Source organism: Thunnus albacares, chromosome 8 (genome assembly GCF_914725855.1).
Source record: "Thunnus albacares chromosome 8, fThuAlb1.1, whole genome shotgun sequence".
Classification (NCBI taxonomy): Eukaryota; Metazoa; Chordata; class Actinopteri; order Scombriformes; family Scombridae; genus Thunnus; species Thunnus albacares.
In genome coordinates, this window is record NC_058113.1 from 13,704,886 (window position 1) to 13,731,594 (window position 26,709).

Here is a 26,709-nt window from a genome sequence, read left to right on the forward strand (position 1 = left end):
CAGGGCACAACAGCTGCTCATCTGGCATCAAACTAGAGCCAACTGGCTGGACCCTCTACCCAAGAACAAAAACATCAACATGTGTTACTAAAACCTTCCCCCCTTGACAGGACAGACAGACAGACAGACAGACAGACACACACACACACAAGACACTAATCCCATGCCATGGAAACACACAAACACACTGACTTAAATAAATAAATCTGTAAACTTAATTGACAACAGCAACCAAAAACATATTTAATGACATGTACACAAGATAAGCAACCTAAACGCACCGCTGCACTTATCCGATATCAGCACTTCCAATTCCACAGTGTATAAAGCGAGAGCTACAGATATATTTGCTGGCCTTTTTTTTTTTTCCACGTTTCCAGCATGAGTTTTTGAAAAGTCATGCTGTGACTGTGTGCATGACTATGTTTGTTCATATGTGTGAGAAAGAATGTACTCACCTTGGAAAGACTGTCTGGCTCTCTCCACCAGCTCCTCTATGGGATAGCTGGCCAGGTCTCCTCTGGCATGCTTAGTCTTACAGTAGGTACATGCATTCAGACACCTAGACAGATAGAAACAGACAATGGTGAGGCGATGAGAGGATGAGAAAGGGCATGGACACTTATTTTTTACTATTGACAAGGAGAGGAGGAGAGCTTTACTCTTCACATATCATCAATGCACTTACGTGAAAACTTGAACTTGTACGAAATGAGGGCAGAAAAAAAAGTATATTTTCTTTTATATGTTATATGCTAAGGCATTCAAATCAGATATTATAATATTATAATTATAATATGTAAATATTATGATATTTCACAAAAAAATTGCACATTTGCAAATATGGGCTAAATTTGGTGCTAAATTACAGGTTGAAAAACTAATTTATTTTTTACTAAACATAGCTTGGATTCATCTGAGCAATATCATTTTTATTTGCTTTCAATCACTGTTTTGTGTATTTTACACACAAAGGTTATATATTATATATAATTTACAACATAACATCTCAAAATTGACCAATCCAGCCAATAACAACATCTTAATTTGAATCAACTAAAGAAAACTGTGGACGGGCAAAAGGATTGACAGGAACACAGTGAGTGTACAGATGAATAGAAGAGACTTTTTTTTAATGAAAACTATTCATGAACACTTTCCCAATAGAGCAGAAATGGGAGAGGAAAGTGGGGAGTCAAAACTGTCCTTTCTCTCCTAAACTGTTCATAAGGACTCCAGCTAGCTCCAAAATAAGCGTGGACAGCTGTCTCTCGGAGCGAGGCAAGCAGTGGAAAGATTGGACTAAATACATTGTTTTGTTTTACAAAAACAGTGAAGAAGCCCGATTCAAATTGACTGTGAAAGGGAGCCAGGGTAAGACCATGAAGCAGAAAAAAAATAAAAAATAAAATACACTGAAAAAGGGAGGAACACTAGATCCAGATCGCACCAGATCCACAGGCACAGTGTGGTATAAACACTAGGGAAGTCTTTGTTTAGGATGAAGGGGGGGAGAAGAAGGAAGGCCACTGTTGAAAGAATTTTTTTGTATTTACTCCATAAGTGCTCTATTTCTGACTTCAAATTTGTCACACTGACTTAAAAATATTCACTGTTCTTACCACAGTAGTTTCTTTTTACTCACTATTTCCCTGTCGGTTAAATGTCTGGCACAAGCATCCAGTAACACAAGTTTAAAACTGTAATTGGTTAAATGTGTGGGGATCAATTATTAATAGAAGAAAAAAAAAAAATAAGACAAAGCTGTTTTCTGCATGAAGAAAGTGACCTTTGTACCTAAGCTTCCAACATTAGGGGTTCAATTTTCTGTATAATTCAGTCAAGAGTGGCACTAGCACTGCTACATTAGGAGCCACACTTGCCAGTGCACACTAACAGTGATGTAAAGTGCTTTGGCTTCAAATGTCCCTGAAGTATAATACAGCATGTCCAATAGTGTTTTCACCACAATAGCCCGCCCAAAATAACCAAACTGTGACTAATAATGGACCACAGTGCAGCTACTCATGAAGAAAACAACATGACCATCTACTAACACAGCAACACTAATGCACGCTTTTGACACAGAATAAACATCAAAAGTTCCAGTTCCTCTCTTGTTGAAATTGGTTGGCTGTGGGATTTATACACTCCAATGCAATGACAAAAACATCTTAGCAATGATTAATATGGGGTAAGGCAGCTAGCAAGAGACTCTGAAATCAGACTGTTGTTGATAACAAGCATAAAGCCTGCATTCTGTCTACGACAGACTCATGGAGAAATAGCAGGGATTCCCCTGAAGCCCAACATAAACAGGCCATCGACGCAAGACTCCTGCTGTACCACCGAGTACAATGGTTGCCGTGTTTACATTATGTGTTTGTAAGTTGTCTCAAGTAGATTCCATACCATTCTAGAGGAGCACTTCACCAAGATTTAACCATTTTGCCGAGTACTTTTCATAGTAGAATGTCTGTAACATTGACAGTTCTCGCCAATGTCAAAGCTTAGTGTGTCATCATAGTTTCTGCTACACAGTGACGGTCTGTTAATGTCAATGGATGGTAGAAGAACTTGTTTTTCTCTGCAGCTGTGGGGAAACTAAAGTGAGACGCTGAAGATCAAATCGAGAATGGCATTTCACAGGAAATGTTCAGAATGTGCAAAGATGTTACGTCCACGTACAAATGTGGTATTAAAACGCTAAGCATGAGATAAAAATGTTTAATTTATTTCTCAGAGGACAGGTTACTTATGACTACAGGCTCCTCTAGTAGTCACAACATTCATACCAGGACAATGCTAAATTTTTACCACACTATTATTGTTTGCTATTGAGCAGATCCATTACAACAAACCTCACAAAACAGTGTTGCAAGAGGTCATCTATGAAAATTTTGGCCACATTTACCTGACCATAAACGACCTTCTTTAAGTGCTCACCGGAACACCTACAACAATATCTTAATAATCCTTTGAAATACAACCGACATGCCTGGAGCACTTTTTACAACATAGAGGAAAACTGAAAAAGAAAAGAGAATATAGTTATCTTTCCATCTATCCATCCATCTCTCCCACTCAGGGTATTGCTTATCCTAGCTGAGGGCACTAAAGATGGCAGCTAGGTCACAGGACCTAGCTGTGGAGAAAACACGGACAGATGGGACCCTGTATGCGCGCACGCACACATACATACACCACCAGGGGGTCCATCCATCTTAATGTGATCAGGCCCAGCTGAGTGGATCACACCAACATTAATCTCAAGAGACAGTCAGTGGCCTGTTTGGGGCTCTGTGTGTGTTTGCATCAATTATGTGTATGTGTGCATGAGACTGTGCGAGTGTGTTGCAGCATGCTGAACATTTGTCCAGTATCACAACAGCGCATTAGCGGTTTCGACCTCTCCATCAACTTAAACAGACTGCGACAACTAGTCAGCACCCTTAGACTGACATTGAATGAAACAGAGGAGCAGTGTCACTTTCTCATTATAATTTCGTTATCCCTTCAGTGCTGCATTCTGTAATTTATGTTCTGTTCTGTACAGACAACATCTATCGGACATCTGTCCGTCCTGGGGGTGGGATCCCTCCTCTGTTGCTCTTCCTGAGGTTTCTTCTATTGTTTTTCCTCCATTAAAAAGGGTTTTTTTTTTAAGAGAGTTTTCCCTTATTGAAATTGAAGGTCTAAGGACAGAGGATGTTGTGTTGCTGTACAGACTGTAAAGCCCCCTGAGGCAAATTTGTGATTTGTGATATTGGGCTATACAAATAAAATTGACTTGAAATTTGACTGACACACACAAAACACACATGTATGCTGTGTATTCAAGTTGTTCTGGACTTGAGTGTTTTAATTCTGAATCCCTTTATTTTCTGTCAAAGGGAAGAGACGATTGTAATTACTGTTCAATTTTATTTTATTCTGCCCGTCGTCAGGAGAAACTTTTATAGAGTAGCTGACTAAAAACAAATAAACTTCCACATTACTGTCACTTTTAATGAAAATCAACTAAGCTGTTGATGACAAAATCATCAGCAGCTCTCGAGTGGTGTAAGGGAGAAAGAGATTTTACACCAAATGTTTCTCCTCGTTATCAAGTCCTCCATCCTTCCCCTGCTTTGTTTCTGTCCTCTCTTCCTTCTGTTTCGTCCCAGTTAATTAAACCACAGAGGTAGCTGTAGTACCTGACAACAGTGTAGTTTATCAATGTGTTAGAATGAGAGAGGCTACCTCCCTAGTGTGTGTCTGAGTGTGTGTTTGTTAGAGAGAGAGAGAGAGAGACTATTGTGGGGATGCAGCCTTGAAAAGGTAACAAAGAAAGGAAAGCCCTGAGGTTTCTATATACATTTGTAAGCCTCCCTCGACATACACACACACACACACACACACACACAAATACAGAATAGTTCCCTTTGGATGGGCTCCCTTGTGCAGCATCTTAAAGACACAGACTAGGAGACAGTTGAGCAGGAAAGGGTTTTCTCAATGATAAGCATTTAGGGTCTACACATTAATTAGAAAACTGCTCTGTGCATAAACAAAGCGGGCCATGTGCGCATTTGTGCATGTGTGTGTGTGTGTGTGTGTGTGTGTGTGTGTGTGTGTGTGTGTGTGTTCATGGGGGTTCGTATTGTGCAAGCTTGAGGATGCAATTATGAAAACAAAGCTTAAACAGTGAGGGGAAGTCTGAGAGCTTTGCAAATTGTAAAGCAAGATTATTCATTGCACTTATTGTTCAGACTGGGAGAGGGGTGGAGTGGGTATATGAGCAAACAACATCTTAAAACTGCTATTATATGAGTGAACAAAGCTTCAAGCCTGTAAGTTTACCGTTAGTGTCATCTCAAAGTCAAAGTGGAGGTTGCAAAATAATGTGGAGTCAAGGAACAAAGAATGCTGACACAATGGAGTAAAGACGGATAAGGACCGATGAATAGAGGATGATTACTTATTCAGGGAAAGGTTGGCAGCTGAACCACATTTACCCTTGATACACTGTCATTAGTAAGAACCTGGCTGTATTCAACTTACATGAGGTGCTTTGCCTATACACCAATAATACTGTGTTCCTCTATCTTATGTATCTTTCACACTAGGCCTGAGATGGAGATCACAGGAGCAACATTTGGGGAAAATTGAATCCATGTGTCAAACATATGTTTAAACCATACATCAAACAAAAATATCAAAATGTGTAGACATGATGAGAGTGTAAATGGTGGTGATATGGATCATCCCCATGTACAATAACTTATGCAAGCATGTCAGTATGTCACATCATTACTGGAACAATCTGGATGACCGCACTGCAAAATTCACACGTTGGGCGTGTGCAGGATTCTTTGTCTAAACATCCCAACTGCAAACCACATAGTGTGTTTTATTACACCAACGCTGAGTTTTTTTGGAATTAAAATTTTTGTGTGAACCCAACGTTACTTGGCGGCTTTTCAGGGATGGCTTCAGTCTGGAACCATCTCACATTCTTTCCTAAGTCGACTAATGCAAAGATCACATACTGTAAATCTGGGATATTAAGGAAAACCTTTTACAGCCAAGAGTTCACGTTGAGAAATAGTGGAACAGCTGACTTATCATAGACTTGTTTTCTGTCCTGCCAACCGGTCGAACAATACAGACTGAAAAATAAACACACATAAGGTTCTCTCACCATTATCTCGCATAATAACATAATAACATTGTTTTTGCATTTTTGTGTTTGTTGAATATGCCCGTATGTGTGTGTGCGTGCTTCCTCTCAACTGTGAGTACAAAAGTGTGTGTATGAGTGTGTGGCCTAATGCAGCTGGGGCCGGTTCCTCTCAGTGTTCAATCCAGCCTTTGTGCCTGACCTCTTGACTTCTGTTATTTGGTCTCGTGTTCCCGATGCTGCAAACTGAAAAAGCTCTATGTGTGTGTGTGTGTGTGTGTGTGTGTTAGAAAATGTGTCACATGCTGACCTTAGATTTCTGTAACTACTACAGCAGCCAAGCGTGTTGTTTTGAGTGGAGAAAGATAGCACGTGTGTGTGTGTGTGTGTGCGTGTGAAACCACAATCTCATGTCTACATGGGAACTGCAAGTGTTTCCCCAACTTCTTGTTTTGTCTGTAGAAAGACCTTGAGACGCTGTTTTCACTAGATACGTCAGCTCACTGTTACAGGACAAGAATGGCGTGTTGTTTGTTTATTATTAAATTGCTAGACACGTTGATAAAGTTGAAGCGGTAAAAGATCTGATCTGAAGTTAGACTGACGGGCGGGCTGGGTCGAGGCTTGGCTGACTGATTAACTCACCTGTCGCCTGCTTGCTTTACTGACTATTTTACTGTGTAACTGACTGCTTGACTGATGTACTCACTTGCTGTTGTCAACCAGTCTATTTAACAAGCTGACTTCACTGATACACTAATAAATTACTTCCCTTTTCAGAGCGGACTATCTGACTGAATGGCCTGCTGACATTGACTTAATAAGTGCCTGATTAACCGACTGATTTGACTAGTGACCGACTGCCTGCCCATCTCACTGACTGCGAGATGGGCAGTGAGATGGATTATAACCCTGGATTATAACTCTGTGGATTATAACCCTGAGGTGTTGGCTGACACACAGAACAACCAAAGCTGTCACTTGGGAGTGTTGTACGGAGCTTAATTTCCGCAGTCCCATGTACAGATGGCCTAATCCTGACCAGAGACCATTGAATCCTTCTGGGTGCGAAACCATAAGCATCCCCCCTTAATTTGCAGTAGTTGGTGAACACATGTATGGTCATGAAAAACTCCGGGGCTAGAATTAGACTCCAGAAAGACTCTGAAATGACGTGCCTGAGGAGCTCAGGCTCACCAAATCATTATCTTCATTTAAATCACTTAAAACAAATGTTCATTTGTTCATAAGTATGTATAATGGTTCTATAATTATTCTTCTAATCATTCTTATTTTATATTTGCTATTTTGTTTTATACGCTTCACATTTTAGATTTTTGTCTGGTGTCTGTTTTACTGGTTTCTATCTATTATCTATTTGTTTTGTGAAATGCATTTTGTAGCATTGGTTTTACTGTATATTCCTGTATCTTTTTCTTGTATTTTTTATTGCTTATTGAATGTAAAGCTCTTTGTAACATTAGTTGTGAAAAATGCTTTACAAATAAACTTGATCATAAAATAATTACTATTACAAGTTAAGTGAAGGCTGAATAAGACCTTCTATACTGAATTTGGTGATGTATGATGTTTCACACATCTGTTAAACCTCTGTGATCCACTCGTTGTTTGGTTGTTGTATGACTGACTGAGTGACTACTTGATAGCATTGATTGAACACATGCCTGCACCAGTGTTTACTATCTGCCTATTCAAAAACCTGGTCGATACTTCTATCTGCTGACATACAGCCGTGCTAAAGTCTTCCTGCCAAGATTGTAGTTGGTGGTGTACAGAGATTTCCATCCATCTTGACTTGCTCTCAGACAACATCACTGGCTGCTGTCCACTCACTGGTTGCACAGTGAGAAGTCAACAACAGACAAGGTCAAACTCAAAGCTGACTGAACTTTGGGCACAGCATCAGAGTTCCCAAGGTAGCACTACCACGACATTCAGCGTTTTTGATCTCGCCAAAACAATGGCTCAATCCAGTACACAGCCTCCCGCTGATCATTTGTAGAGGGTCTGACTAAATGACTGATTGAAAGGCGTGGTGAAGATGGGTCCAGGACAGGCCTTGAAAAGACCACAAAAGACACAGATGCTTTCCGATAATCCAATTACTGTTGCCCTTTATATTGGAGGAGAATGTATAAAAAGGGGCTACGATTTCAACACTGTTCATCTGATGCTAATGTAAGCGCTCTAACAAAAAACTCAAGTACCTGCCATTGTTGCTGGATTGTAGAACTAACAACAAAAAATGTTTAATTGTCCAAATAATGTGACTGCACTGCATATGTACACACACAAATACAGACAAATGACATCCTTCATGTCAAACTCACCAAAAAACAACCTAATCCTTGAGTTGACATCTCTTGTCCTGACAAACATGGACCATTTACCTCTTGTAAGGAAACACGAAATAGCGTGCATGAGAGTGTGTGTGTGTGTGTGTGTGTGTGTGTGTGTATGCGCGTGTGTGTAAACTGCGTTTCACTGTGACACGCTGGGGCTAATTCAGTTACTCAGGAGTTCTGTAGTGTAATGTCTTGTAATGACACACAATCTCATTTTGTCCAAGGAGACACATCAATCTTTTGGATTTACTGTGGGGAGGACAGTCTCTCCTGGTGAGTGAGTAGGGAGAGCAGTGGACAAAGTGCTTGAGTGTGTATGGTGTGTGTGTGTCTGTGTGTACGCGCGTGTGTGTCTAACGGATGTATTTGTGTGTTTGTGTGTTAAGCAGTGGGAAAGAGGGAAATGGAATAATATGTTCAGACCAGTGGAGCTGAAAACTACCCATACATTGGTTTGATAAACAGCAGGAAGGCCACCATGGTACACTGCTAGAGGAGGTGTGGGTGTGAGTGTGAGTGAGTGGGAGCGTGTCTGCATATGATCATGTGTGTGTCAGGAATGAAATAGAAAAGGAAAATGAGAATTCCTTTGTGGAGGTACGTGTGTGTGTGTGTGTGTGTGTGTGTGTGTGTGTGTTTATATGTGGTATACGTGTGCCAAAGTGCAAAATAAAAAGATAGTGTGTACATTGTGCATGCATGCATTCCAACAATCTTTCACGTACATGTACGTGATCAGAAACCCTTGTGTAAACACCCTTGACTTCTGTGTAACTCTACATTTCTGAAGCACATCAACACATTTTCTCCCTCTTTTGTTGCTGCTTCACATGGTGCATTTTCACTCCTGTTCCTCGGGGGGGAAAAAAGACAACAAGAAAAAGAAAAGATGAGATCACTGACCAACTATCAACAAAATGAAAACACAGTCAAGTAGAGCAATGTAATGTGGCTTGTGTATTTGCTTTTGAGATGAGGACGCGATATGGACAACTTATCTACAGTGAACCCCAGTGGTGGATATTACAGTCTGAATGGGATTCTCAAGCTGCAGCAGATAAACAATACCTGTTTCAATTGTTAGGTAAAGTTAGTGTGTTGGAGAAAGAGAGGAATAAAAAGAAACTCATCCTACTGTATGTCTCTCCCCCTGGTATTTGATGCAAAACCAGGCTCCTCATTCTCTCAGGCCGTATTCACTTCCACACTGTGATTGCTAGAGAAATTCAAATTACAAAAGAGCACATGGGTCTGATTCAATTTGCTTTTAAATCAGCTAATGACTTCCCATCTCTCCCCTTTCTCCATGTGTCTCTCTGCGCCTCGCTCCCCTTTCTCTTTTAGGCAGAGACTTTTATCTGCAAAAATGGCTCCTCTATTCTTATAGTGACTCTACCATTCTTTAGTGATAGTCTTTATTATAAAGTGTGTCATCAATGAGCTGTGCTGTGTCTTTTTTAACCCGCAACGTCAAGGCCTCTGGCAACAAAAACACAATGTGCTGAGTTTGACTGATCTCAGCAATAGTTGCACAGAGAGGGCTGAGAAAAGAATCCAGTAGCAGAGGAAGCTCTGAGCTATGCTGATTGGGACAGAGAAAGTGGAGTTGACTATCAGGTGCTGAAGACTGTCATCTGTGTGCTGGAAAGCATAAGAGTGTGGAAATGATGATAGTCAATATTTTTAAAAGGAACATCGAACAATGAGTATAAGCTGTAAAGATACTGTAACTGGATGTTAGGAAATGTAGGAAAAGGATGCGATATCATGAAAAGACACCGCATCCTTTGCATCACATATCACAAAAGACAAAGAAAGATTTGATTGTTTTGTAGTAAACACAAAGCTGTCAAAGACAGAGATACTGGATAAAGCAGGGAGTAGCGATAGGCAGGTCAGGGCTTACTGTGTCTGATGTTATGATTTTCTTCCATTGTGTTCTAGCTACTTACAACTGAGAAGAAGCTGCACAATTCCCACACACTGATACGACCATGATGAGCTCTAGCTCCATGAGCAAAAAGAAGAATTCATGTTTTCATGCTTTTCAGTCATAGTAGGGTTGCATAGAAGCATTTGGGCTTACTATTTTGATCATATGGCATATGAGACATGACATATCTACTTCTTTCTCTTTGACACGTCTTTGTTGTTTAACTCACAAGTGGCTCAAAGATTAACATTTTTAATATTTGAAGTACCTTGCCTCACATTTCCTTCAAATTCATAGCATTAATGAGGGTCACAGGTTTCCCCAAACAGCGATTCGGTGTGACTGATGTGTTTTAAGTAAGCCTAGTTTGAAAAATGTATGTGAACCGTATTTATTATGCCCACTATTTTCAGACACATAAGAGCTACACCACTTCTGAGGCCCTTTCACTATCCAAACACACAGCCACTTACAGGATATACAGACAATTGGTTTGTCTTACTTAGATGAACATATATACAAATCATAACACACTCTGAAGAAAGACAACAAACCCCAAGCCTGACTGGAATTGAATAAGATTAAGAATAAGAATGATGACACACACAAAAAAAAAAAATTATATATAAAAAATATAAGTGGAATGCAAGTGGAAATTATCAGGGTACAAGCAGATTGGGAGCATTTGGATGCTTGTTTCTTATTTAACTGACAAGAAGCAAAACTCTTGTGTTAATTGATTTTGCATATTTTGAAAAATGTAGTGACGGACTTCTGAGTTGACCATAAGTTGCAGTGAGGCAAACTTTTGTCACACATCAGGATGTGCTGAAAAAATTTCAGCTCCATAGGATGTAAGGATGATTTTTTTTTTTTTTTTTTAAGTTTGGGATGTAAAATGTCTAGAAATTAAGATTTGTTGTCATGCCCCATTTAATCAATCATTACTATATTTTATGCATCAACTGAGTCATGACCCCAGATCGTGCAAAATTCGTACAAATCCATGCGGCAGATAACCAGATACAATCTTTTTGCATTTGTGACACCCCCTACTGGCAGAATATCCCAGGACTGTGCAGCGAAGCTTGGACCTAGCATCCAAACACATGCGCCAAGTTTGGTTACAATAGCTTAGGCCAATCTTGATTTATGAGCGTTTATGTAAAATTGAACTTAAAGACAGGTTGAAAAATATCTAATTTCAAAAGGTGTAGAATGTCAAAAATTCAAAAAGTAATTTTTCCCAGCTATGTCCAGATATGCTATGTACTAAATTTGATGCTGATTGCTCAAAATTTGTAGGAGGCGTAGCGAAAAAACAAACAAACAAAATTAAAAAAAAAAAAAACAGATTTGGACAAATTCAAAATGGCGGAAAATCTATCTAGGCACAAATAGCTGTGGCTTATTTGGATAGATTGGTCCCGCAGAATCCAGGAAAAATAAGAATTTTATTTGAGACTTACAGCTCAAAAGTTATAGGCCAAAATGTAAAGTTCATTGTTATAGTGCCACCATCTGGCCAAATTGGTATATTTTTTTCTGTTTAAGTAATGGGTGAGATTTCCGACCTATCAGCCAAGTTTTAGAACTGTAGCTGTTATAGCTTCTAAGACCCAGATACTTTTAGGGCACAAGAAGAAAAATAATCCTAACAGATACAATAGAGTTCCAGTAGCTTTGCTGCTTGGACCCCTAATAATGTAATGAATGCATTTAGTAGAGCAGACTGGATAAAAAAAAAAAAAAACTACAAAGCTTGACATATGGCACTACCCCTATTCCGTTATGCTACTGCAAAATTTAAAAAAATAATAATTACAAGGTACTACTTTTTAGGACCACTGTTGTGACTAATCTGTAATTTTATTTTTAGGAGTTCATTGTTTAAATACAGTTTATTGTGGTGGAGTAGGAGAAACAGAGGAAACGAGAGAGAAGAAAGAAAAAGAAATAAACTACTTGACCAATTCGACATCATGTATCAAAGCTGTGTGGTCATTCTAACCCCTCTGTCACACTGTTTCAAAGCCTCAACAGAAGTGGAAAAACATGCTCAGAAAACACACACGCTTTGTCTACAGAAAAACTATGTCCTCATCTCTCCTCCCATTACCCTGAGTGACCCATGAACATTACTGCTGCAGGCCAAAAAACAAGCATCTCAGTATTCCTTCATTTTCTACAGCAATTTAAACTAAGATCTATGAAAAAAAATATATCTGTCTGCATTTAGCTTTCCTTCTCAATAATCTGGACATTCATTCAGCCCTGCCATGTAACTCAAGGATACATCAGACCAGCAACAGGAGTGACAAAATATTATTGTTTTAACCTCTTTTTTTTTTTTTTTTTTTAAAGGTAATAAGTCTACCTGACATGCAGGATGTTTCTGCTGTGGTTGTAGCTTCACAGCGAATCCTAACCCTGGCCCTGCAGGTTCAGAGGCTTATTGTTTTTCCTCTGCATCTAAACGTCTACGACCTCAAATTTACTTCTCTCTCAGCTGGCTAAAGCTGTTAACGTTACACCTCGGTCACAATGGTTAACACAGATTTATGTAAAGGTCAGCGGCGAGGTTGATAAGGCCTATTATTCCACTGTGTCGGCCTGGAGAGTCGATGGAGAAGTTCTGGCAGCCAGACGCAAATCACAGGAAACAAGTAGCGAACACACTTGGGGCCTGATGGCTAACACAAACATATTCACAATGCACGCTAACACACAAGCACACAGACACTTTTCATTCTGTCTCTTTTGGCTTTGTTTACATAGTGTGTGCGTGTGTGTATGTGTGTGTTTTGCTGCAGTTATTATTAGCGATTAGTGGAAATCAAGGATTTGGCAGGAATAAAAGTCTGTGAGAAATGAGCCACTTGCCTGTTCAAATCTTTTTTTGATTAGAGCCAAACCACAGAAATGAATAGAATAGGAAACGACACATTAAAAAAAATAAAATATTAGAGATTAATACTATGTAGCTTGAGTAAAGCATCCAAAACATTTGCATTTAAAAAGTATTAAATATCTATTCAAAGCTCCAACAATGGCATCATGCAATATTCAACATGGCTTAATGGCCAGATTAAATTAGCTTTCCGTTAAATAGATAAATGTTACTATTAGTGTCACAAGGTGAAAATAAGAAAACGGGGGTAATGAATAGAGGGAACTGAACAAAGGAAAGCGGATAAAATACTGTATGGGCTCCAAGGTTACCTTTTATACTCCCTGGATAGGTGAGGCCAGTAACTCAGAGAGTAAGAAATTTCCACTCTCCTGTAACAAAAACCAGGACTGTTGAATTGTATTGTGTATTAAACCCTTCAATGTTTGCTGCTATTCAACAGATGTCAGCATCTCTATTTGTCGACCTATCGTAAGTTTAACCCTGCAAGCATTTGAGAGACAACGATGTGCAGGAGATGGCTGAGAAAAACATCAACCCAAAAGCAGCTCAGTATTTTCACAGTATCATACAATGGGCTAAACAATTTATTTAAAATAGTATAGGGAACAGTTTTGGAATGATAAATAAAAAATATGTGTGCCATGCATGATCGCAGACGCTAAACATAACAGGTATTTGACATCGACGCAGGCCTCCGTATCAGCATCAGTTCCACTTCAAACTGTCTGTTGGGAAGTCTGAGCTGCCAGAGCGGCAATTAAACATCAAGGCAGCACCCAGCTTTCCAGCAATTCTTAACTAATGTGTTTGAGAGAGCTCTCAAACCGGAGGAAGCCTACCTCCACTGCCAACTCCCCCTGTGTTATGCTGTCTTACCTGCCTGCCTGGAGGATGCGAATGATGAAGCCGGTTATTGGTTTGGGGTTAGAGCAGAGGATCATTAACACCTGATTTTAGCACATCGCAATAACAATAACAGAGATTATGACTGCCAAAAATGTGACTAAATAGAGAACAGGGAAGAGGCAGATAATGAAATGAAATGAGCTGTAACTCTGGGACAGAGGGCTTTCTTTTTAAATGCCTTGAGTCTAATGGCAACAGTTCACACAAACAGACACAGCAACAAATACACACACAAGTTTAATGACCCATTCTGACTGAGTGGCTGTAAATTCCTTGTTTATGACACTGAAGCACCACGATTCAGCCTGCTCACGAAAGGACTTTTACTGTCGCTGACAACACACACACACAAACACACACAAACAGATATACACAGAGTAAGAAAGGACCCTTAGAGTAGCCTAGGGCAAAACACACACACACACACACACACACAGCTTCCCTAATAGCATCAAGTGTTCTAAAACTGGGGCACAAAAACAGAGCATTATAAAGACATAGTGCAGTCTTTTTCCAGTCGGACTCTGTATGAGAAATGAACTCTGCCCTTAGGCTTACCTGTTTGTATAAAGACACTATGGAAGGAATAACACAAGAAACAATCCAAAACTAAACTAAAAAAAGCTAAATGCCAGCGATTAGAACATGAGCACAAGCCCAACATCAGCTGCTGGAGTCAACATCACAAGCATGAGCAGGGAAGAGTTCAAATGACCCACATCTAATTCAATCCCATATGGAAAACACCAACAGACAGCGGTTGGTGCTGCAGTGTAGTTTTTTTTCCCCTCTTATTTTCTTTATAGACAACCTGTGAAAAAGCTTTCAGTTGTAGTGTTGCGAATCCAAACTCAGGAGGTTTAGAGATTTACCTTTATCAAAAGCTGTTAACCGACTAAAAATCTATGCTGTGTTTGATTTTAGCACCTTTTTTGTTACTTTCTCTTAAGAGGCTTGTTAACTTTTCTGACATTCAAGGTCACTGGGCGGATGAAGCATTTATACTGTTTGGATGTCTATTCATGATGGAAGAAATAAAAGGCTGAAATTATCATTTATAAAGTAAAAGCAAAAGTATTGAAGATTGGATGAATTTAACCATATTTTGTTAGTTTGTTAAACAATCAATTGAATTTCACTGAATAGGATTCATACTGTACTGAACAGATTTCATACCGTAAATCTCATTTTAAACCTGGAGTATCCTAAATTCAGGGTACATTATAAAGTTAACCATTGTACATATTTGCAGCAGAACATCACTGAATATTGGTCTGTCACATTTATGATATGTTGATAATTCAGTGTCAGCAAGTAAATTAACAAGTTGAAAACAAGACATTATTGTACTGAAACAAATATATTACATATTACTTTTGAAATGGACTTTAATAAAAGGAATAATCAGAGTTTTGACTCATTTATGTGTCAAGAGTAGATGACTCAAAATAACTGTGCTAATGGCCTAGAAGAAACCTGTCAATGGTTTATTTAATACAAATCCAGAGGGCATTTGAGGACTAGCTGTTCTATGTTGAATTTTATTTTCTGATGGGAATAAAATTACCTTGGTGGTGAAAAAAAGCAAATCTAATTTGGATTTAATAGGTGTAAATGAAATTAATATGCAACTTAATGAAACTAATGTTGTGAACCAATTTGAATGCAAAATACTTTTTTTATTAGGTGGTCCCACGTGAAACACTATGCCAGGCACTTGTGAGTTGCCCTAATAAAGTGAAGGGGATGGTACACTATGTTCATCTGTTAGATCCAGACTAAAATTACTCTCTGCGGAGTAATTGTAAATGAGTACATGGGCTTTATTTTACAATATAAATGTTGGGATGATTATGGTTTTAGGGTTTTTTTTCTATTAAAAAGGTACTTTGGGGTATCTAGTAGACCTATATGACTTAATCTAATAACTTACCAAGATGGAGCAATAGCCATACAATACCACCTGGTCTCCAAAGTCCACACAGGTGCCTGTACTCCTACCAACACCACAGAAAACCTAATCCCTCACTGGCTTCCCATCATCTAAAACTGCCAATTGTGTTTGAAGGAGCGCTTGGCCAAAAAGCATTTCACTGAGGGTGATATATTGGTAAGCATCTGTGTCATCTGATCTGAAAGATGTGAGATTCTTTAAGACTATCTCAGGCCATATGTAGGTCAGATGCCCTTGTGGCTTCTGAACTGAGAGGCACTGATAACTTCAGTGACAGGGTATCACCAGGTTTCAAAGAGCCAGTTTTTAAGGCCCTGCACACCCCCACAGGTGCTCTCAATTATTCTGACTGACTAGACCTCTGCTCAGGTTAAAGTTAGTTAGTATGTTGTGAGAATCGCTTTATTCCTTGAACTATTAAGAATGATAAAGGTGCGATTTGTCCCACTCTAACAGGTACCACAAAGCTAACAGGAGAGTCAGGAGGATATCTATTAAACAGTCTGTTTAATAGAAGTTTTACAAGTTCACAAGTGTGGACCAACTGCACTGAATATCACTGACTGAAATCAGCAACATGTTTGATGACATTCCAAATATGAAAAAAAGCATTAGTAATTCTCCAAAAATAAATCTCTTATTATATGGTAGGCATTTATCATAGGAACACATGGTGTAGTTACTAAGGTTACTGCACCATGTTAATATTTTTATGCCCTGAAGTTACTTGAGATTCAAGACTTTACAAGAACCTGAAGATAACTTGTGGAACTACTTCACCCTGCAGCATGACATCAATTTTACATTTGGCTAGAAAACACAGGGAAGAGGAGAGAGAGCTTAAATGAATCCATCCCACATGTTAGACAAACTGGCAACAAGACATTAAAGGCCCACACACACACACACTTGCAAATTAATAGTTTCAAATGTTCTCTGACGCAGCGGCAACTGTAGTCTGATGTTGTCCATGTGTGCCTGTATGTGTGTGTGTGAGTATGACTGTGTGTCAGACAAAGATCTCTCTGTTTCATCAGCTGACAAATGTCACCAATGATGCCACTACTACCTCAGAGGAATATTTAAAACAGATCATCTAAAAACAGACCACAGAAAGAACATCTTTCTCTCTCTCTCTCTCTTGCACACACGCACTTGTATATTAAGAGAACCGTGTCAAATTAGTGACACCAATGACTGACCAAATCGCACAAAGGAGATATTAAGCTTGGATTTACAGTAACACCAGTGTTATTTGGGAGAGATTTGTCAACAGCCGATTCACCCAGTCAACATATTCTTGTAATCCCCCAGCCTCCTAAAGAGTTCCAGTTATACTGTAGGAATAAAAACAAGGGGATTTGTTTGCAGCCAGCCTGACCCTTTCCAAAAACAACAGCGAGTTCATCTGGATCAGATGCACACCCCCTGCTGGAGAGGGGCTGGCAAGGGACTGACATCTGCACACATATACCACACATAACACACAATAACTCACAAAAAGAGACACATGGAAATATGCACACATCCCGACTGGAACACCCACAAAAGCATTAAGACATATAAATGGCCTGACAAGTTATACTAAGACGTAATGCAGATATTCACCCTGTAGTTGTGATGGCAACCAAGACAGAGTGACAGACCGGCTCAAAAAGATCCATTTAACAGTCATCAATCATCATCAAGAAAAACATATAAAGACTGTAAAAAGGGCCAAATAAGTTGGCCAATTTTACGCTAAGTTTTATAGAGGAGCAGTGAATGCAGCTTTCAAAAAAAAATTGGCAAGTGGCTACTGGAGTACACGGTAATAGTGTTGCATTTTGTTTTGGTCACAGTCCATCCATTTTTGTCTTTTTAAAACATGCCCAATTTGGTGTTGATGATTAGATAGAAGAGAATGACTGAACCAGTTGGATTTTGCAGTTGTTCCAGTCATATTAGATGAAGTGTAGCCTAAGAAGCTTTAGCCAGGAGTAAAAACCACTGAGCCCTGCAGACTACAAACATCTAAGACACAGTCAACTGTTGAGGAAATCTCTCAATCTCTTTGAATTCATGCTTCTTTGAATTAAGGCAAAAGAAGACAAAAAGGAAGATGAAAACAAAATGTGGGAGCTTTTTGCTTGTGATGACCAATATATGTTTTTGCAGATAATGGATCCATTAATATTTTTTGTAGTTGTTATAGAGGATGACATTTATTGCAACAATGTGACATATGGTGATGTTATCTGCAGCATCAGTGCATCACAATCACACCCAAAATAACCATAAAATCGCCTTCTCTAGTAATATAGCAGTAATAAATAACAGGTCGGGATCTGAGGACAGATCACAGCCTTTTTGTGGATCGGTCACGATGTTACAAAGATAAATATGTTGCTGCAATTAGCCCATGAAGTTCAAGTCTACTGATGGAAATTCCAGTAAAATGTTGAAAACCCCTTACTGGCAGTGAAAACGTACACACAACAACCTCGAACAAAGAGATTGTTGATCATGTATGTCTACACATTTGAGGTGATTAGAAACAGTATACGCTTGTTTTCTACACATCTAGTTGAAATGCGGAAGAACCGGCACTTAGTAAACAAATGAGTATTTATTTAAACCAAGAAAGGCTCTAGTCTTGTAAACCACTAGTGCTGTGTTGTTTACTAAGTTGTTTACTTCCTCGCTTTGTGAGTCAAGCCATTAATGTATAGACCTTGAAGATGTGCGGGAGGATGATTGATGGATTATCATCAGTGGAGGCCCAGCACAGTGGAATTAGCTTGTCGTAACCCTTTTTAACTAGCCCAGTGAGAATACGGTGCAGGGGTTAGTAGAGACACACAGATCTGTAAACAACATGAAATTAGCCCATAAAATGTGGATGAAGGGGTGTGTGTGTGTGTGTGTGTACATGTGCATCTACACAGAAGAAAGCGGTCAAGTTTACTTTAACATCAATACATCCATACATCTATCCATAGTATTCATATACATTATCTGCATGTACTTATCCTTCTTCTCTATAAATTTAGCTTTACTGGCATAACAGTATATGGTAAATGTATTACCAAATCACAGCAACAAAATATATAGAACTGTAACCAACTAATGTAGAATATGAAGGAAAAAAAGGGGGACGGTAGAGTTTGGCCCATTTATCTAACTGTGTCTTATGTTTTTGTTTCTCTCTGCTTTCATAATAGAAGTCAAAAGCAGCTGAGACAAAATACTAGACACCTGTTGGGTTTCTATTACATTTACATTTGAAGAACAAAAGCAGTGTAAGCACGCACACGAACAGCCTACGACACACACATCCCAAGAAAACCATGTGAAATGGTTAAAATTAGAAGCACAGAGGGGCTCTGTTTAAGTGGTTGTGCGTACAGAGAGAGGACACACACACACACACACACACACACACACACACACTAAACTGGAATGCGGGGTTCTCTATTTGTGTGTCTGTGTCTCACCCGGTGTTAATGGAGATGATTTCAATTAGAGGGTTCTTCCTGATCTTGGGCAGGTCCAGTCTGGCTCCTCCCAGTCTCCGGCCTCCGTCTTTCTTCTGACCCAACAGACGAACTGAGTGACCTGAAAATAACAAATACATGCATACAGTAGAGTTAAATATATCAGATAAGCTGTTTAGATTACAACAATATGTATTTCTCTGTTCAAGAGGAAAAAAAAAAAAAAAACAACTGTGGGGTATTATTCAGATTTTCTGTGGGTATACAAATAAAATAAGATGGAGATAAGAGAAACGAGAGTTCACTGTTTAGATGGTTGGATCTGTTTCTATTCTGTCTGAATAACACACACACACACACACACACACACACAAACATACAGTACACACTCACATACATGCATATATTTACATACATTTTTTCAACCGAAAACACATGAGTGGCAAAAGTAAAGATGGCTTTCCATTGTACAGTATCTACCTCTAAATTCCTTAAATAAAAGCCTCATCTATTCAGTATACTGTTAGTGTGTCCAGGATACTGGAAGATATTTACGCAGAGCAGCAGATCAGACCAGACACAATGAGGTAATACTGCCAGGATAGTTGATAAAGGTGGAAATAATACAAGTCATAAGACAGGTGGGCAAAAGGGAATTTCTCCCAGATCTTTTACCAACTGCACACTGTAACGACTCTAAAACCTGTACTAAGAAGATATCACACTATGTTAGAGAAGCAAATGAAAATCCATAGCTGAGTCTAATAGCTAATAGCCAGTGATGCCCAGCCTTTGGTGTGTGGAAATGGGATGCAGTACTCTCTCCTCTCTAAGAATCTAATGGGCTACAAGCTAGAGGTGCGCGAGATGGGGGCGCTGAGGGATGGAATTGTCTTCCTGTTTTCATCCGCTTTACATGGGTCTCTTGGGAGGGTGGGCTCAGGGCAGGAAGCATGGCTATCAATTGGTAGATAAAAATGACAATCTCCCCCAGAGGAGGACAAAGAGCCAATCGGTGAGGCGTGACTGCTCGTAATATCCCAGTACAAGCAAGGAAATGAGAAAACTTCCCTCGTGGAAAACAGCTGGGACTTGGAGCACGCACGGCCATCCTTTCTTCTAGCTAGCTATCCGTGTGTCCCGCCTTTGCCCAGGGAGCGCTGTGGGGAAAACGACTTCAAATTCATGTGTGCTCTAATATTCTTCTGTCTGTAACCGTTTGCTCGATCTGTTGACTTATCGATCAATTCATCCATACATTAATCCTTCCTTTAACAGCCAGGTTTCACTGCTGCACCTGCTCCTCAACTGACCCTGCACTACAGAAATATTTAGGTGCCGCTTTAAACACTTTACCAGAAGTTCCATCAACAAATGTACAGCATGAGAGGAAAGTTAAGGAAATGCCAGTGATGATGTCTAAAAGATGTACACTAGAGCAATCTACAAGGGCTTTTTCTTCTTGATTATGATGCTTCAATGCCTAGAATGAAAACTCATTAAACTGCAATCCCCTTTTAAAAGCATTAGAAATGAATTGCCTTTTGTTTGAACCTTGATTATACCAATCACTTTATCCAAATAAAAGTAAGAACATAGAGTAGTCTATTTCAAAGGGCACCTATCTGCTCTGAATAGAAACTAAACCTCATGCTGAGAAAAATTAAAAATCTATCACCTAAACATAACGGCTAGATCTTGAAACTAGCTTCACTAGCCAGTTTTTTTTTTTTTAAATAATTTGTTTTCAAATGTCATACTTCTCCCAGATTGTTGTTTTTTATGGTTTTAGCTGTGGGAAATATATTGTTGCCAATATCTAACTGCTTTTTCCTGATAGAATCTCTATATGCACTTAGAAGTATGATGCTGGGTTTTCAGAATTCAAAATTATGAGGTTGTCCCTTCTTATAAAACTTGGAAAATGCCATTCTCCATATATTCTTTTCCCCTCTAAAACTGCGCAGGACCCCTGTCAATGTGACTGCCACCCAAGACTCAAGAAATAATCTAACTACCAGCATGGAATCACTCCAGGAGTGTACCCAAAGCCAAATTCAATTTCAGGGCCTAGGGGACCATGAATGGGAAGCAAGAGATAAAATAGCTAACTTGAGTTGAAGAAAACCGAAGAATGCTGCCCTATTTGTCATCTCAATTACAGAGTTTAGAGGGACCAACTGCTGTGATGGGCAACCCCACAAAGACACAGAGACACACATCACCCCATACCACAATCTCTTGTTACTGACTGCTCTACTCCTTTTCCCTCTTCCATTTGTTTCCAATCTCTCTCTCTCCTTTGTTCTCTTCTCTCCTTCATAAATACTAGCCGACATAAATCCTTCCATCCACTCATAACGGCCCATTACAACATGCTCGGGAAAAGGAGGGAGAGAAAGCAAGAATAGATGGATGGAAAGGTAGATGGATGACTGGTTGGATGATGATAGAAAAAAATACATCACAGATGAAAGATGTATAGGATAGCCAGACGGATGGTTGGATCAGAGAGGTAGGGAGCTAAAAGGATGACCTGTTGACCTGTGTCTTATGTCTCATAAGTGGTGGCTCTTGTTGTGCTCCCTGGTTTGATTGTAAAGCAGCAGGCAGGATTGAGGGGGGGATGGGGGCACATTGGAGGGAGGGGGCAGAGGTGGCAGATGAGGATGACAGGAGGGGTGTAATATTTGTCATTTATTCTCTTGATATACCAGACCGTGAGATATGTACAACTGTCTTGGAAAAAGCAGTTTATTTTCTTAGCAAAAGCCAGCTTAATTCATTTCGATGGGAAATATCTCACATGCACATCAATTGTATTACTAAGCAACCTTACAGTGTGCATTAATGCAAACATTTAGAAAGAACGTTTCCTTTTAAAAGCCATAGAGCAGCTTTGTTGCTTGACAACGACAAGTCTCTCTGCAGAGTTTGCTTATGTCAGTCAGATAGGAGGTCACTGAGCATTAAAAGATTATGTTCAGAATATCTTTCTGAAGTTGACTTTAAATATATGTGAATGCATCAACTTGTCTCTTGATACCTGCACTTCATTTCCTCTTCTTCCTGTCTGTCTCTTTCTATTCAGCCACATCTTCATACTCGTGCTTTGTCTTTTTTTTTTTTTAGCACTGATGCACAAAACAGTTTGTTTATCCTGATGAAATAAGGATCATGAGGTTATATGGATGCTATATAGCCTCTGATCTGTAGCTAAGTAGATACATTAGTCTGTCTAACCTTTTGTGCCCCCCCCCCTCCTCCCGGTTTCTATGTCACACAGACACACTAAATCTAAACTGTTTCTAAAAGATAAAAGACCATCAGGTAAAATAGTATCATCCGCGGCTATCATCTCAGTGAGAAAAGATCAATATTCGGAGGCCAATAAAGAAACAAAGAAACAAAGACATCAAAATGGCCCCATAAAGAAAGAGGTACATCAGTTATTTATTAATGGTGCAAAATCCGTCTTCAGACTTGTTCTTTTTTTTTCTCCCTCCATATTATACTCTTCAAATAAATAGTCCTTCTTGTGTTTTTGTTTGCTGGGCATTCACCAAGAGACATCAAACCCAGCTTGTTTCCCTTGCAAAAATGTGTATCTACGGGTGTCATTAATACATTTCTTTTTGATCTGCCAGTGGCCTCAGAATACACGATAAAGCTAAAGCGGTGTTTAGTGTTAGAAAGAAAGCCAACATCTGGCACAGCTTAAAAAAGATTGATTGGAATAAGCAAGGTTGTGACCACAGTAACAAAAACTACCCACCAAATCACTGACGCTGCACAGTGGCAAATAACACAAGACTGGCCAGTATGTGTGTGTGTGTGTGTGTGTGTGTGTGTGACTGTATAAATGTTAAGTACTGTTTGCATGCTCAGCAACCCAACCTGAGATAACTAATGGATAAAAACATACCCTGGCATTTACAACAGGTAGTAACATGAGCTTTACGTTACGCAGATGCTGTATGATAAAAAGCAGTTTTACAGTAGTGAAGTATCCTTATAGAGTGACAGTTGTTAAGTTTATTTTAAATCAGGATCCAAACTGAATAGATAGTCTCACACCTCAAGAACCAAGCTCATAAAAGCATACCAGTCTTCTTGTCATGTGGAAAACAGACCTGGAAGCAATTTTGGTGCAGGAAAGAACTGCGTCTATTAGCAGTTCATTGGAGTAAGTATTTTAGTAGCCATTACAAAAGGCAAATCCCCTAGCTTAAAGGTTTATGCCCAGGCCTCCGAGCTGAAATAACAGCTCTCAGTTTATACGGGGTCATAAAGAACTGTAATGATACTGGGGAAATTAGTTTCTATGGAAGGGGCAAAGGAGGGAGGGAAAATGAAGGGAAGGAGGGCAGGAGGGATGGAGCAGGGCAGTGAAAAGGCAGAGGTAAGGGGGGGTGGGGGAGGAGGGAAAGAGATCAAAAGCTGCTGTGGAACAGGAGGAAGAAGGAAGGAGAGGAAAAGGGAGAGAATGAGCAAATAAGAGAGAAGAAAGGGGGAATAAAAGTCACTTTGTACATGTGTGAAAGTGAGTGAGTGCATGTGTGTGTGTGTGTCTTTGTGTGTGATTTAGGGTTGATGACACATTGTAAAATAACCCTCAGTTCAGCTGTCCTTCATTAAAGTGAAGCTTGCAGTGCAAACTAGTTACTCATACATGTACACACATACACACACACACACACACACACAGTGTGTAAACTCAATCTGTTCTTTATTAGAGAACAGCTGGGGGTGTACGACAGCTTGACTGGACACTCTTACACTGTAAACTCTGTCTGACCTTCATTAAACAGTTGAGTGCGGTGGTTCACTAATAGTTTAAATGAATGACCTAATCACTGCCATGTGAGTCTGTCTCGCTGTCAGTCAGCCTCTTAGACTGAGAAGACTACTTAATAAGCTACTCAGATAGCAAGAAAGATACAATCCAAAAGCAACTGATGACTTTGCTTTTAAATATATATCAATCTAAACCCATTAATCTTTCTAAGAAATGTAGTCAAAAAATATATTTGGTCCATATTTTGTTTTCTATTCATGAATTGTCCTTGCATATGAAATTTGAAGACATACTGCTGTAGAACTTGCACTTGAACAATACAGAATTTTCAATAACACACCAGCCGGTACGTTGTGATTGACAATAATGGCTCACAATTGAATGTTTTGAAGTGCAAATTGTGAGGAAGCAGGCAGAATCATTTCAAAGATAGTATTATTTGATTCTCTTCTCTTCTACAGTTAAGTCATATATTTTCTGCTCTTGAAAGTCAAGCCATTCTTAGCCCTTGTATTCTGTCAATAAGTGGACAGACTACTTTACTGAAAATCATTCATACACAGAGCTGATGCTCAAAAACTTCATTTCCTATTCCAACAATGTAAGGACTCTCATTCATTCACTCATTCACTGATGAATGCATCGCTGCTCATTCACTCATACAATGAGTGCTTGTGTGTGTGTGTGTGTGTGTGTGTGTGTGTGTGCGTGTGTGCACGCATTGAAATACCTTTAACAGCTTCGTCCACTACTTCCACCACTCGATCAATCTGTTGAACCTGAAATACAGAGAGAGACACACAAGGGACAGGTTTATTGATGCTGACAAACCAGGTCCGCACACTCAAACAAAAGCCTGATATTGACAACACACAAACTCACATCCACTGATCCATATTTAAACAAGGTGGGCATGCAAATATACACAAGACAAGTCACACAATATGCAGAATGCACATAGACAAACAAATACAAACACATACAATCACACCAAGTGTTCTCAGTTTTTTCAGCCTGGATTAAGTGATATAGATTTCCTAAATGTCACTGAGTGTCTGTGTAGCTGAACACCATTCATATTATGTAGTGACAGCAGAGCTAGACCGATGAATCAGCCAGGCCGATATTAGCTTATTGCAGATGTATTGTGATCGGTGTATATGTCGGCCAATAGATAACAAGAAATTGCAATATTTAGATATAGATATCAAGTCTTGTTTTTTATGTTACGTATTTATGTTAATAAAAAAATACTGTCAGTGGATATATTGTTACCAGATTTGCAAAACTCCCAAATATCATTATCAGTATTGGCTTTAAAAATCTAATATTGGTTGGGCTATGATTGACAGAGACAGTGGGATATTTAAAGGCCGAGAAACAAGGGGCACAGACAGAAGAAGTGAGAGAGGGGCAGACAGATGATCACACAGGTAAGAATAAAGCAATCTCAAATCCTAATACTATGAGAGAATGACTACAACAGAATAATGGTACATTAGGTAAGAGAGTTACTCTTATTGCTTCCTATTGGGAATGCCCTGCAGCTCTGTCAAAGGGAACTCTGAAAAAAAACATAAATTAATGTAGAGAAAAGAGGCGACACTGCGCTGGCCGCAGTTTAATAAGAGCCCCACTATTAGGAGGTTGAGCTAGGTACTGAAAAGAGCCTGAATACTCTATTGAGAAAAGCACTGACTTTACAAATCTACCATCCTACGCACAATAATCTGTAGGGGAAAGCCTGGAGAGTGAATGAGGGGAAGAGACAGAGGGATGTAAAGAGAGATAAGGGAACTGAGAGAATTAGGCATAGGAGAAAAATCATTTCTCCTACCATTATTTCTTCTTTCATTCCTTCCAGCATCTAATTCTCTCACTTTCTCCATTCTTAGTGGTCTATGTTCTAGCCCTTGGCACCCGCTCTCAGTGCCATCAGGCTCATTACCCAGAGAAACCTTTTCTTTAAAACACAAACAGATGCACACTGTGCCTTGCAGCAGCAGTTATATGCATGTTACACACTGAAGTTCCTCTAATGGCCAGGCAATTTGGGTCCATTCAGAGCAGCAGCGGGTGTACCTGCTCAGAGTGGCGATTGATTCAGATTACACTTTTCAATTCTGGTTCTTATGGATGAAAAATTACTAAGAGACTAATTCAGTATTTACAGCGAGTTCTATAAAACCCAAGGAACCATTTCATCCTAGGTAATTTTAAAGTGAGTTTTCAATTTGTGTTTATTACATTATACAGTCACAATAACCAGTAATGTGAAGAGTGTATAATTTGTGAGTAATTGAGCTATAACATAAATAAGAACATAAACTGGGTTCACAGTATGCATGCTGAGAAGACTTATGTGCGTGCATCTCATGTTTACAGCGTCTGCTTACCCACTGTAATCCTCTGATTACCTAGCCGACTCTGTTTACGTGTGTGTGGATGTGTGTGATGCGTCTCAGATACAGGATGTGACATGTCTAGTTCAGAGAGACGCCAAACACTGTGGGCTTGCGTGACTGTCTGTGTACCTTATACACAGTATACTGTCATTCATTTCACAGCAACTTCAGACAGGGAAAAAGCACACGAGCACACATAAAAGCTGACACATAGGTCAATTAAACTGAATGAATTCAACAGGAAACACTTTTTTTTTTTAAACTACACCCCTTATCTAGCCGTTAGTGCAATCAC

At 39.4% G+C, this 26,709-nt stretch overlaps 1 protein-coding gene across 1 annotated transcript in view; it reads right to left on the bottom strand.

The window, feature by feature from the left end:
• Positions 1-26,709, bottom strand: part of cdkal1 (CDK5 regulatory subunit associated protein 1-like 1) — a 244,521-nt gene that overhangs the window by 136,514 nt on the left and 81,298 nt on the right. The window contains exons 6-8 of the mRNA XM_044358558.1: positions 24,740-24,788; positions 19,212-19,332; positions 459-562 (exon numbers count right to left, since the gene is read on the bottom strand). Coding sequence (XP_044214493.1) covers positions 459-562; positions 19,212-19,332; positions 24,740-24,788 — 274 coding nt within the window. The remainder of the gene's footprint in view (positions 1-458; positions 563-19,211; positions 19,333-24,739; positions 24,789-26,709) is intronic.